The following is a 13467-nucleotide window of genomic DNA, read 5'->3' as shown; positions in this document are numbered from 1 at the left end:
GGGCATAGCTTTAAATTGAGGGGTGATAGATATAGGACAGATGTCAGAGGTAGTTTCTTTACTCAGAGAGTAGTAAGGGTATGGAATGCTTTACCTGCAACGGTAGTAGATTCGCCAACTTTAAGTACATTTAAGTTGTCATTGGACAAGCATATGGACGTACATGGAATAGTGTAGGTGGGATGGGCTTCAGATTGGTATGACAGGTCAGCGCAACATCGAAGGCTGAAGGGCCTGTACTGCGATGTTCTATGTTCTGTGATGAAGGGCTTATGCCTGAAACGTCGATTCTCCTGCTCCTCGGATGCTGACCTGCTGTGCTTTTCCAGCAGCACACTCTCAACAATGCTCCAAAAGCTTGTAATTCAAATAAACACGGTGGCACAGTGGTTAGCACTGCTGCCTCACAGCGCCAGAGACCCGGGTTCAATTCCCGCCTCAGGCGACTGACTGTGTGGAGTTTGCACGTTCTCCCCGTGTCTGCGTGGGTTTCCTCCGGGTGCTCTGGTTTCCTCCCACAGTCCAAAGATGTGTAGGGTCAGGTGAATTGGCCATACTAAATTGCCCGTAGTGTTAGATAAGGGATAAATGTAGGGGTATGGGTGGGTTTCGCTTCAGCGGGTTGGTGTGGACTTGTTGGGCCGAAGGGCCTGTTTCCACACTGTAATCTAATCTAATCTAATCTAATCTAAACCTGTTGGACTATAACCTGGTGTCATGTGACTTTTGATCTAGTTCCAGTTAGGAGCAGGGAATCTCCCTGATTGTCCCACCTCCCTTTACTGGGGAATCTCAGGATGGTTTCTCCATCTGTGACTATGAACATGATTGAATTAAATTTGGTTCATTTATTTGTGTTACAGAAGGTCTTCTGGCACAGTGGATAGCCTCCCTGCTTCTGAGCCAAAAGCTCAGTGTTCAAGTCTTACTCCAGGACATAACCTCCAAGGAAGATACAATCTTTCCAAAGGTGACAGTGGGATAGATTCTTAGACGACCATGTGTCAGGAAGAATATATGGAGCTTCTGCCATTACCAGCTGTAGCTCAAAGCTGCATGTAAAGTGTGGGTCAGATTGGTGGCAACACCACATGGCACAATCCCTGGAGTGGATTAAGGATCTATTGCCAATGCCCTTCCTGTGCTGGAGGTCACAGGCATAGCCCACAACAGGCAGAGTTATGCAGCACAGAAACAGCCCCTTCAGTCCAACTCATCTGTACCAACCAGACATTCTAAACAGATCTAGTCCCATTTAGAGTCATAGTTGCTGAGAAGATTCATGTTCCAGAGATGTCAGAAAGCTTTGGTGTAGAGAAAGGTATTGAGGTAGAAGTCAGTGAGACCACATAAAGTAACATAGAACGTGTTTAGCCATCATGTTTTCCACTCTGAGTAGACTATGTGCATTTTGCAATGTGACAGACATGCTGATGTCCCCGAGAGCCACTCAGCCTCCTCATTGGAGATTTCATTTCATAAATTAGAGGTCATTCAGGTGGGTCCAAGTGTGCGCTGTAGTGCATCATGGTGGATAGCACATTAGCAACCATCTCTTCCAGTTTGTATTCCCATCGCTCAAAATTTGAACATCGGGTTGGAATTGGTCTGAAACGTACTACAGCTGAATGAATGTATCTGTAATCCTCCAGGTTGTACATGAAGGAGAACAAGGCAGTAGAAGCCGTGGCGTGTTTTGAGAAAGTGCTGCAAATAGTGAAGGTCGATAAGGGTGAAAACAGCATAGAGTGTGTCTCTATCTATCGGGATTTGGCAGCAGCAGAGCGTGCTAGAGGTGCCCATGACACCAGCACACAGCTCCTCATGGAGGTAAGAGCTGAGGTGACATCATGGTCCATTTGGACTCAGCATCATGGGCAAGTGCAGAGAAATGGTCAGAAGAAATCCCCACTGAACGTTGTCATTCTTCAGTTTCTGGATGAGGCCCCTGGGTGAAATTTCAGATCCAGTGAGATGAGTTGTAGCTCAGCGGATGAGAGAGTACTGTTGCTGGTTGGCTGGAGAGTGATGGTTACAGAAACATGAGGAGGAGAGCAAGGGGTTTCCCCTCGGTCTACTGCAGTAAAGCTCAATGCAAACAAGAGGAAAATACCTCATTTTCTACTCAGGCACTTTACACCCTTGAGGACTCAACGTTGAGTTCAACAACTTCAGACCATGATCCCTCTCCCCCGTTTTGATTAGCCCACCCTCACTCCCTGATTTATTTACATAGAAGAATAGAATCCCTCCAGTGTGGAAACAGGCCATTTGGCCCAACATGTCCACACTGACCCTCCAAAGAGTTTCCCACATTGCTCTACATTTCCCCTCACTAATGCACCTAACCTACACATCCCTGGACACTATGGGCAATTTAGCATGGCCAATGCACCTAACCTGCACATCTTTGGACTGTGGGAGGAAACCCATCCAGAAGTGGGGAGAATGTGCAAGCTCTACACAGACAGTTGCCCAAGGCCGGCATCGAACCTGAATCCCTGGCACTGTGAGGCAGCAGTGCTAACCACTGTGCCACTTGCATGAGTTCACTCTCAACAAAGCTGACCTATTTTCTGCTGCTTAACATCGACCCTCTATTTGTATCTCCTCTCCTACCATTAGCACTCTGTTTGCTTTGGCCACCTTTCCTGTTTGTTCCCTGTGCTCCTTCTCCCCACTTTGTCAGCTTCAGAGAAACCATCAGTTGTCCAGCCTCCTTCAGTTCCAAACAAGAGTCAGAAAGGACTCAAAACGTCCATTCTGTTTCTCTCTCCACATGTGCTGCCAGACCTGTTGAGTTACTCCAGCTTCCCTGTTTTTCTTTCAAATCTCCAGCAGTAATTTGCTTTTTGTAAAAAGCAATCTAACTCAGCCTTCAAGAATTCAATGACCCAACCTCAACTGCTTTCTCAGGAAGAGCCTTTCACCAGCTGAGCCTCTGAGGGAAACAAATTCTCATCTTTATCTTAAAGTGGAGACTTCTTATTCCTAAATGGTGCTTCCTGGTTCTAGTCTCCATGAGGAAACACCTGATATCCAACCTATGCAGTCTCCTAATGAAGTAACTGTATATGTTTCAAGGAGGATATGATGGAGCTGTATATAATGTTAGTTAGGCCACAGCTGGAGTACTGTTTACAGTTCTGGCCATCACACTGTAGGATGATATGGTTACACAGAAGACTCACCAGGATGTTACCTGGACTGGAGCAATTCAACTGTGAAGAGAGGTGAGACAGCCTGGCATTATTTTCCTTAGTGTGGATACGGCTCAGGGGGACCTGTTTGAAGTGTACAAAGTTCTGAGGGGGGGGTTAGACAAGGAGAACCTTCTCCCCTGAGGACAGGGGTCAGAAACCAAACAGCATAGTTTAAGGTAAGAAGCAGGAAGTTTACAGCTCTACAAAGCTGTTTGTTTGGAGTTTGCATATTCTGCTTGTGTCTGGGTGGGTTTCCTCCCACAGTCCAATTCCCACAGAGGGAATTTGAGGAAACATTTTTCTCACCCAGAGGTTTATGAATATCTGGATTCTGCCTAAAGGGATAGTAGAGACAGGAAACATAAAGACATTTAAGGAGCATTTAGCTAAGCATTTGATACACCATTGCAGATAAGGCTATGAGCCAAGTCCTGGAAAATGAGATTAGAGTTTGATGACAGCTGGGCCAAATAGCCTATTTCTGTGCTGTAAAAGCTCTGTGACTCTAAGTTCACACTCATTCTTCGAAACTCCCATGGGTGAATCATGGAATCCTTACAGCATGGAAGCAGGCCATTCAGCCCATTGAGTCCACACATAACCTGTGAAGAGCATCCCAGCCTGACCTACCACACCTCTCCTATCCCTGTAATGCCCCTATTTCCCATGGCAAATCCACCTAGCAGACACCTCTCTGGAGACTATGGGGCATTCTGGCGTCGCCATTGTACCTAACCTGCATACCTTTGGACTGTCCGGAGGAAACCCACGCAGACAAAGGGAAAATGAACAAATTCCATACAAATAGTCAACCAAGGCTGGTTTCACCTTCCCTCATTAAATAAATACTGGATCAGCCAAGACTTTTGTGCTTGAGTTCCTGGATTAGGATTTGAACCCAAAACCTCCTGAGCTGTATGTTGAGACTACAGAATTGGTTTGTGTTAACTTTCCATGATCAAAAACACGAGTCATCAAGAACTTTCTCATTTCTGTTTTTAAAAACAAATCAGAGCTTCTCATGGTTTCTGATTTTATGTTTATAAATATGCTCACCATAAGTTCAAGGATCCTCACTTAAATAGACAAGCCAAAACAATTGGCCACTCACTCTCATAAATGAAGTGGCAGCTCACTGCAGGCTTAGACATGGTTAATATGGTCAAAATAAAAATCGTCTCAAGGAAGTTAATATTGGGCACGTCCTCTGTAGGATTAGCAAACTGCACGAAGCAATGTATTGGAATGTTTAATGTTCAATCTGTCTTTCAAATTGATGAATGGGCTGTGCCCACACACCTTGAGTGCTAATCTATTTTCATTTCACTTCCAAGTGCTAGACTTACCATAGATTACAATAAATATATCTCCATTTTATCCCTCGATTCAATTAATCCCAACCACACCCACTTTCCTTTGAGAGCTGAACATTTGGAACTTCACTCATCTGAATATAATTAAAAGAAGCTCTACATTAATGGTATTAGCAGATTAGTACCTTTTATTTTAAATTGATGCCCTAAATAATTTCATTTACCAAGGTTAAGAGTAGAGAACATTTGCTTCTGCCTCCATAGTGGAGGCATATAATCTATTTTCAAAACATCAGTTGTTCAGAGTTTTGGTGGAATGGGTTTATAGGAACATAGGAACAGGAGGAGGCCATTCAGCCCCCCCATGCCTTTTCTGCCATTCAATGAGATCTTGGCTGATCTGTGGCCTAACTCCATATACCTGCCTTTGGCCCATATCTCTTAATACCTTTGCTTAACAAAAATTATCTATTTTAATTTGAAAGTTAACAATTGATCCAGCATCCACTGTAGTTTGTGAAAAAGAGTTCAGAGCATCTCCCAGCCTTTGTGTGTAAAAGTGCTTCCTAACATCTCTCCTGAATAGTCCGGTCCTAATTCTCAGACTATGACTGATTGTTCTAGAATCCCCAACCAGTGGAAGTAGTTTGTCAACCCTGTCATTTCCTGTTAATACCTTGAAGACTTCAATCAGATCAACCCTTACCCTTCTGAATTCTGGAGAAACAGGCAAAATTTGTATAGTCTGTCCTCATAATGTAACCCCTGCCGTCCAGGTATTATTCTTATAAACCTACATTGTACACCCTCCAATCTATCCTTCCTAAGGTGTTGGGCCCTGATCTGCTCACAGTGCTCCAAGTGCAGTCCAACCAGAGTTTTGTATAACTGCAGCATAAGTTCTTCATCCATGAATTCCAATCCTGTCGATATAAAGGTTGCAATTCACTATCTGCTTCAAGGTGGGTTCACAAGCTGAGAGTTTGGTGTTCTGAGACTCCAGAGTGGTCACTGTGGAGCTCTAACCGAGTTAAAACAGCTGTACCCCCTTTTAACAAGGTCCTTACTCTGACAGCTCCCTCCTACACTCTGTCATCCCATTATGACTGGAAGGCCAGGCGCACCAATTTTCAAACCTCGGCATGGGGTCACATTTGGGGGGATATGTTTGGGAAACACTGCTCTGCCTCTGTTATGGATTAGGCCAGACCATTCAAAACATTCTTGAGCAGGCAGCCCAGATCTAACTTTGCAATTTGTTTCGGTAAGTGTACACCGAAAATTGCCCGGAGTAGGTTAGCTAGGTTGACTACTAGATTTTAAAACAGACAAAAACTTATTCACAAAATTACACAATGAAACTCAAAGAACAGAATAAAGAACCCCTAAGAACTCAGTCTATCCAAACTAGACTTAATTATGCTGTTCCGAATATACACAACAGTCCCAATAAGCAAACTCCCTTTAAAAACCAATATAAATGGAACACATACTTACATGTTGAAGTTGAAGGCCAGAAAGAGAGAGAGAGTTTCCACACAGCTCCCTGTTGAATCCCTCACCAGTTCAAGGCTAGACTAAACTACTCAGCTAGAGAGCTGACCACTCCCCTTTCATTATACAGGTCACTTCTAAAACATGACCACTTTGGCCTGAAGTCGCATCTGTTTACCTATAAACAAAAGACCTGTCAAAATTCTTTTCATCTCTGTACCAAGCCAGACTGATCGGAGCCTGGCCTGGTTTGTTACCCCTCTGAAAAATAGCAAGGACAGAGTATCCTTGAGCCAAGGAACAGCTTTTAGGAAAAAAAAGTGGACTAGCTTTGTGACACCTCTGTTGATGATCCAGTCAAATGGAACTGGGCTGCAGATGTTACAGAGCTCTCGGACTCACTCCTCAGTCTGTGCAGGGTCAGTTGTTTGAAAAAGGCAGCGGGGAGGGTTCAGTGCCTGTGGGACCCAGGAAGAAAGTACAGTAAAATAAGGATTGCTTATCCTGGTCACTGACATGTGGTTGTATGTGTCCACATTCAGCTGTGATGCCCTCACAAGCGATGAATAACGAAAAAAAAGGCATTAAATGTGCAGCTGTTGCATTGATATGCTCATAAATTTTCCATGTAGGTTGTGGCTTCTTCAGTTGGATAGAAGTGTTTTTTCATTCCCCACCCAGGTAGCATCTCATACAAGTTACCATCCACATCAGCAGCTTGGGCTGATAAGTAAAGATAAAGTAGCCATATTCCTACTGAACCAAAGGGCTGCTTCCTCATTAGAGACAGCAAGACAGGTAGTGGTGGTTTAACCTGAGGGTCAGGTGAGGGGATGACATTGAGAAGGAGAGTTCTTCATGGTAACCTCAGTCAGTGCAGGAATTGAACCCAAGCTGCTAGCATCTCTGCATCACAAACCAGCCATCCAGCTAACTGACCCCAACTCTCTGATGCTAAGTGGCAAGTGACGTTAATGCTACACAGGTGGCAGGCAATGACCACCTCCCATGAAACCTCACTCACAAGGTGATGTCAACCCCTGCCCATGAGTAGAACAGGAAGGAGGAACTCCTCCAATCACAGGTTAGTTGTCTCCTGTATTTGCTGACTCTATGAGTTCACTGTGGCAGCTCATAGAGTCAGCATGATAGCAGCGAGGGAGTCTCTGGGTCCTCACTTTGTGCCAAGGCAAGGAGATTTGTCCTCTGGTGGTGGGAGAGTGTTGGAGAAAAGGAGAGAGTTGGCTATTAGATGGTCATTGGAACAGGTGAGATGAGGTGCGGTGCCATGCCACGCCACAAGAGAAGGAGGCAAAGGCTATAAATAAGAGAGAGCAGTTTTAAACATGTCAGAAAAGGAACATTCAGTTAACAGGAACCCAAGAAAACTTAAAATCCCTGAGGAGAATAAATTCTTTGCAAATAAATGGGGAGTGAATAGTTTAAGGTTTTATAAATTCAGGAGTTGCAATAACTGGAAACATTTAGCAGATCCTACTATAAGACCGTAAGGATAGAAGCAGAAGTAGGCCATTCAGCCCATCAAGTCTGCTCCACCACTCAGTGAGATCTGTTCATCCTCACCTGTATTTTCCTGCCTTTCCCCCTGACCCTTGATTCCCTTACTGATTAAAAGTCTATCTCAACCTTGAACTTCACATCCCAGACTCGACAGCCTTCTGCAGGAAAGATTTCGCAAATTCACTACCTTCCAAGACAGGAAAGTCCTCCTGGTCTGTTTTAATTGGGTGGCTCGAGCTCGAGAGCCTGGAGAGGAAGTGAGGCTGCAAAGTGTGAAGAGAGGTGCAGCGTGTGGGGCTGTAACGTTGTGGAGGGAGGAGCTGTCAGGGGAGATTGAGAGGCTGCAAAGTGGGGAGTGTGGCTGCAACAGGGAGTAAGAGCCTGCAAAGGATTGCGAAGGGTAGAAATAGTTTTAAACTTTACAACAAAGGAATCATCACCTAGCCGGAAATGGGAAAATTGAGGTCATGAATTCCGTGCAAATCAGTGTGGAGTCTCTTGGTTAAAGCTGCAGGTGATCAGGAGCTACAATGTGAAATGTGGATATTTTAGTAATCAGCACTAGCGATTATATCACTTAATATCAAGCAGCTTTATTCCCTAAAATTTGGCATCTGTGTGTTATCACATCTCAAAGCATCTTAGATATTACAAATTACTTAAGGTGCAGTGATAAGTGTTTGAGGTAACCATGCAATGGTTTAGCTGTAACCCCACCAGACCATGAAAAAGCATGTTGAAGATGTTGATTTTTGTGTACTGAAGGGTGTCAGTATTCTGTACTTCCTTTATAAAAGTATTTGCTAACTTTTGCCTGTTGTCCATGTCAATTTAAATACTGAGATGTATAAGAAGCTAAGGCATACCTTGTGTATTGTGGATGTAAGTTTAAAGGAATGGTGATACTTATTGAGGACATTGAAGAATTTTCCTAATTCTGCTTCAGTGTGGGTCCAATTCCTTCATAAACCAACACAAATTCAGATGGTGTTTTTACTAGGTGACTGCATTACCGAATGAAGGAGTTAATGATACTGCAAAAAGGAGCCCCTGAAAGCCAGAAAGTAGCCCCTGAAAATCAAAACTGGGCCCTGCAGCTAATTTCAAGAAGGATCCTTGACAAATAAAAATTATTTTGAGTCCTCTTATAAGAGCATTGAGTATAGGAATTGAGAGCTGAAAATGTGTTGCTGGAAAAGCGCAGCAGGTCAGGCAGCATCCAGGGAACAGGAGAATCGACGTTTCGGGCATAAGCCCTTCTTCAAGAATTGAGAGGTCATGTTGCAGCTGTATATGACATTATTGAGGCTACTTTTGGAGTACTGCGTGCAACTCTCGTCTCCCTGCTATGGGAAGGGTGTTGTGAAACTTGAAAGGATTCAGAAAACATTTACAAGGATGTTGCCAGGGTTGGAGGGTTTAAGCTGTAGGGAGAGGCTGAATAGGCTGGAGCTATTTTCCCTGGAGCATTGAAGGCTGAGGGGTGACCTTTTAGAGGTTTGTAAAATCATGAGGGACATGGATTAGATAAATAGACAAGTTTTTTTCCCCAGGGTGGAGGAGACCACAACTAGAAGGCATAGGTTTAATGTGAGAGGGGAAAGATTTAAAAACGGCCTAAGGGGCAACTTTTTCCACACAGAGGGTGGTACGTGTGTGGAATGAGCTGCCAGAGGAAGTGGTGGAGGCTGGTACAATTTCAACATTTAAAAGACATCTGAATGGGTATATCTATAGGAAGGGTTAGAGGGATATGGGCCAAATGCTGGCAAATAGGACTAGATTGGGTTGGGATATCTGGTCGGCTTGGTCGAGTTGGACTGAAGGGTCTGTTTCCATGCTGTACCTCTCTATGACTCTATGACAAGACATCCCACAGGACAATAAATGGCCAACTTGCTATAAAGCCTGCCAATCCCAAATTAGCTTACTCTATCACCTCTGGACTCATGGAAGACAGTCATCCTCACCTGCAATGCAGGGGCAAGCAGAAACCACTGTGATCTGGGCAGCACAGCTTAACTTGCTACATGGATTTAGGCCCTCTTTTTAAAGGATAACGTTATCATTTAATATTTTGAGATTTAATGTCATTTATTTTAATTTGTAAAATTTGCTCAGTCCTACATATTACTGTCACTGAATGGAGTTTCTAATGTCTTGTACTCGGACATACTCTGTAGAATTTCTCCAGTGTTCCACCATGATCAGTTTCAGTCTCCTGGCCTGCAATAAGGAGCTGGCAGTTCCAGCCCTGTAATGTAAACCTGGATCTCTTGTGTGTTTTACAGGCTCATTCCATCGTACTGACTAATTCTGCCTCTGGAGAGGAGGAGGGACAAATAACTCATGCTCTAGCAGAGGCCTACGCATCCACTGGCAGAGCTGAGGATCACTGTAAGTCTCTTAGAAGCATTTCTGTGCCCCATCACAGACGCCAAACACCACCCATTTCTTTCCTCAGTCACCCCTGTGTGTAAAATCACACCCTTTCTCAAAACATTCCTACAATTCTCGCTTCTTAAAAGTCCTCTTTCATCCCACCGTTGGTGACTGTGCCCTTCAGCTACCTCAGCCATTGTTTAGGAACTCCCTCCTTAAAGCTATCTAATGCTCTGCCTTTCATCCTTTAAGACCTACCCCTTCTCCCCAAGCCTTTGGCTCAGTGTTGGTTTTCTTTAAGTGCCTGTGGTGTAAAGTACTTTGGGGAATCTTACTATGTTAAAGGCACTATATAAATGTACATTTGCAGCTCTGATCGTTGGCTCCCAATCAACAGGCAGACACTGTGTTGATTTGAAAATAAAACAAAGAACTGCGGAAGCTGGATATCTGAAACAAAAGCAGAAATCGCTGATGAACCGCAGCGGTTTGGCAGCATCAGTGGGGAAAAAGATTTCAAATCCAGTGACTGTCATAGGACCAGACTCAATGTGAACTCTGCTGTCTTCACACGGATGCTGCCAGACCTGCTGAGTTTCACTGCCGATTTCTGTTTTTGTTTCAGTGTTGATTGTGTTGTGTGAACTGTCTATGACAGAACCAGGCTTTTACTGGAAGGAATGCTCTACATTGTTAATAAGAGCAGTATGCATTGTTTTACAATGCGGTGAGCACCATCCATCATAGACAAAGGCTGTTCTCTGGGCAACATGTCTGCCTCAGGGTTGCTGCAGTGCTCCAGAAAAGCTCAGCGCAAGCTGGAAGAACAGCATCTCATTTTCCACTTGGGGACCTTGCAGCCTTCTGGACTCAATATTGAGTTGAAAAGCTTTAGGGCTTGAGCTCTCCCATAACCTTACTCCTACCCCCACTGACATATAGGCAAAAGTGAGGACTGCAGATGGTGGAACCCAGAGTTTAGATCAGAGTGGTGCTGAAGAAGCACAGCAGGTCAGACAACATCCGAGGAGCAGGAAAATTGACGTTTTGGGCAAAAGCCCTTCATCAGGACCTTGTTATCATATAGTCTGCTATTGCGCACAACCCATTGTTAGCCACCAACAGTCCTCGTTAATAGCTATTCACCTTCCTAGCTAAATCATTAGCCACTCCTTTGTCTGTCCAACTGTTCTTCTCTCTCTGTGTGCTCTATTCCTACCTATCATTTACTCCTCTCCCTCACCCCAACCCTATCTTCTGCTTATAAACCACATTTTCCTCGCTACCATCAGTTCTGAAGAAGGGTCACTCGACCCGAAACGTTAACTCTGATTTCTCTGCACACATACTGTCAGACCTGCTGAGCTTTTCCAGCAACTTCTATTTTTGTTCCTGATTTACAGCATCCGCAGTCCTTTCAGTTACTTTTTACCATTCATCATAGTTTCAGTGAAGTGAAAATTTAAAAGTGATTGTACAGGAAATCCAATCTTGAAGGAGTTTCAGATTTTCCTTTCCCCTGCTCACTTGGTGCCCTGGTCTTAAGTCACCATAACTCTCAACCCCAGAATGTCCACTCTCATCCCCATCTACCTTACTACCACCCTCCCCGTCACATTTATTTCACATTATTCCAAACCTACCTTTAGCTACATTCCAAAACTCTCAATTCATCCTTGTTATTCTCCTTTTCCACACTTGCCTTCTGTGATATTTTGTTGCATAAACATTTCTGTACAATATCATGATTTGGAGATGCTGGTGTTGAACTGGGGTGTACAAAGTTAAAAATCACACAACACCAGGTTATAGGCAAACGTGAGGACTGCAGATGATGGAAACCAGAGTTTAGATCAGAATGGTGCTGGAAAAGCACAGCAGGTCAGGCAGCATCCAAGGAGCAGGAAAATCGACGTTTCGGGAAAAGCCCTTCATCCCTTCAACACCAGGTTATAGTCCAACAGGTTTAATTGGAAGCACTAATTATCGGAGCGCTGCTCCTTCATCAGGGGTATGACAGCCACCTGATGAAGGAGCAGTGCTTCGAAAGCTAGTGCTTCCAGTTAAACCTGTTGGACTATAACCTGGTGATGTGTGATGTTTAACTTTGGACAATCTCTGTTTGTATTGAGATCATTTGTATAGTGATCACAACAGTAAAACTATTTATAGTGCTCTTATTTATATGTGACAATATCTTCACAAATGTTGTTATATCCACTAATTGCAAGGTTGTTTGGATCTTTTAGATGAAGCAGAGAAGTTCTACAAGCAGACCCTGCAATGTTACCAGACAGCCTTGGGAGCTGAACATGCAACATCCCTCTCAATCCTTGATGATTACTGTCGATTCTTAATCCTGACCAAAAATTATGCGGTAAGAGGAAGTACTCAAATTTTTGTTGGATTTCTTTTTTTAGATTTCAGCTTCTGAATGGTATCTAACTTTCGGGAAAGCAGGGAACAGGAAAATGTTGGTGATAAATTGAGAGTGCGCAAGAATCCAGTATTTGAGGTGGGCAGAGATCTGAGAGGTTTGTAGGGCTGGAAGAGGTCACTGAGTTGGCGGGGGGGGGCTTGAAAACCAACATAGGCACCTTAAAATGAAGGTGTGGCTGGGTTTATTTCTGCGTAGATGCAAGTTAATGTTGATTGTGTGTTGGTTGCAGACTGCCTCAAGGTTACTTCACGAATCTCTCCCGGCCAAGCTTTCCACATTTGGAGACTTCAGCGTCGAGGTAGAAGAAACGTATCATCTGTTTGGAGGAATCGAACTAGCAGAGGGGCATCAAAAAGCAGCTTACAAAATGTTCAAGAAGGTGAGTGCTGAGTGTGTGGTGGAACAATGTAATCATTGCGACAAAGTATTCTCAACCAACACTTAAACCCTGATTACCTGATCATTTATTGTAGCGCTAATAGTGGGAACCTTGCCGCTCCAAAATTGGCAGAGTCACCCTTACTTGTGATAAAACGGTGAATACTCTTCAAGAGCAGAGTACTTCACTGGCATTGGTATATCCTCACAGCGTGAAAGATGCTATATAAATGCAGGGGTTTTCCTTAATTGATACCAGTGATGGAATGTCAGAAAGGCCGTAGCCCATTTATTTTTTGTTTTAATGGCTGATTTCTGGAACCTATCTTGTAGTCTTTTCCTCCCTGTCCTCTTCTGTATTTTCTTCTGTCCTGAAGGTAATGATTGATGTTTTTGTTTGATTGCACTTATGTACTTCACCTGATTGACCAGCCTCAAAGTGTCAGCCTTTGCGGGTAGTGCAGTGGTTCAGTATTTGGTACTGCTGCCTCACAGTGCCAGGGACTCAGATTCAATTCTACCCTTCGGCCACTGTCTGTGTGGAGTTTGAATATGTTCCCCGTGTCTGTGTAGGTTTTCTGTTTCCTCCCACAGTCCAAAGATGCACAGGTTAGGTGAATTGGCCTGCTAAGATGCTTATAGTGTCCAGGGATGTGCAGGTTAGGTGGATTAGCCATGGGAAATGCAGGGTTACAGGGTTAGGGTAGGGGTTAGGTCTGGGTGGGCTAGTCTTCAG

The 13467-nt window shown here is 44.0% G+C and overlaps 1 protein-coding gene across 1 annotated transcript in view; it reads left to right on the top strand.

The window, feature by feature from the left end:
- The window catches only part of ttc23 (tetratricopeptide repeat domain 23), a 70812-nt gene that overhangs the window by 40270 nt on the left and 17075 nt on the right, over positions 1 to 13467 (top strand). Inside the window, exons 6-9 of the mRNA XM_043680424.1 lie at positions 1653 to 1830; positions 9823 to 9928; positions 12163 to 12290; positions 12583 to 12732. Of these exons, the coding sequence (XP_043536359.1) occupies positions 1653 to 1830; positions 9823 to 9928; positions 12163 to 12290; positions 12583 to 12732 (562 nt within the window). The remainder of the gene's footprint in view (positions 1 to 1652; positions 1831 to 9822; positions 9929 to 12162; positions 12291 to 12582; positions 12733 to 13467) is intronic.

Source organism: Chiloscyllium plagiosum, chromosome 40 (genome assembly GCF_004010195.1).
Source record: "Chiloscyllium plagiosum isolate BGI_BamShark_2017 chromosome 40, ASM401019v2, whole genome shotgun sequence".
NCBI classification, from domain to species: domain Eukaryota; kingdom Metazoa; phylum Chordata; class Chondrichthyes; order Orectolobiformes; family Hemiscylliidae; genus Chiloscyllium; species Chiloscyllium plagiosum.
This window is presented reverse-complemented; position numbering and strand designations above follow the sequence as displayed.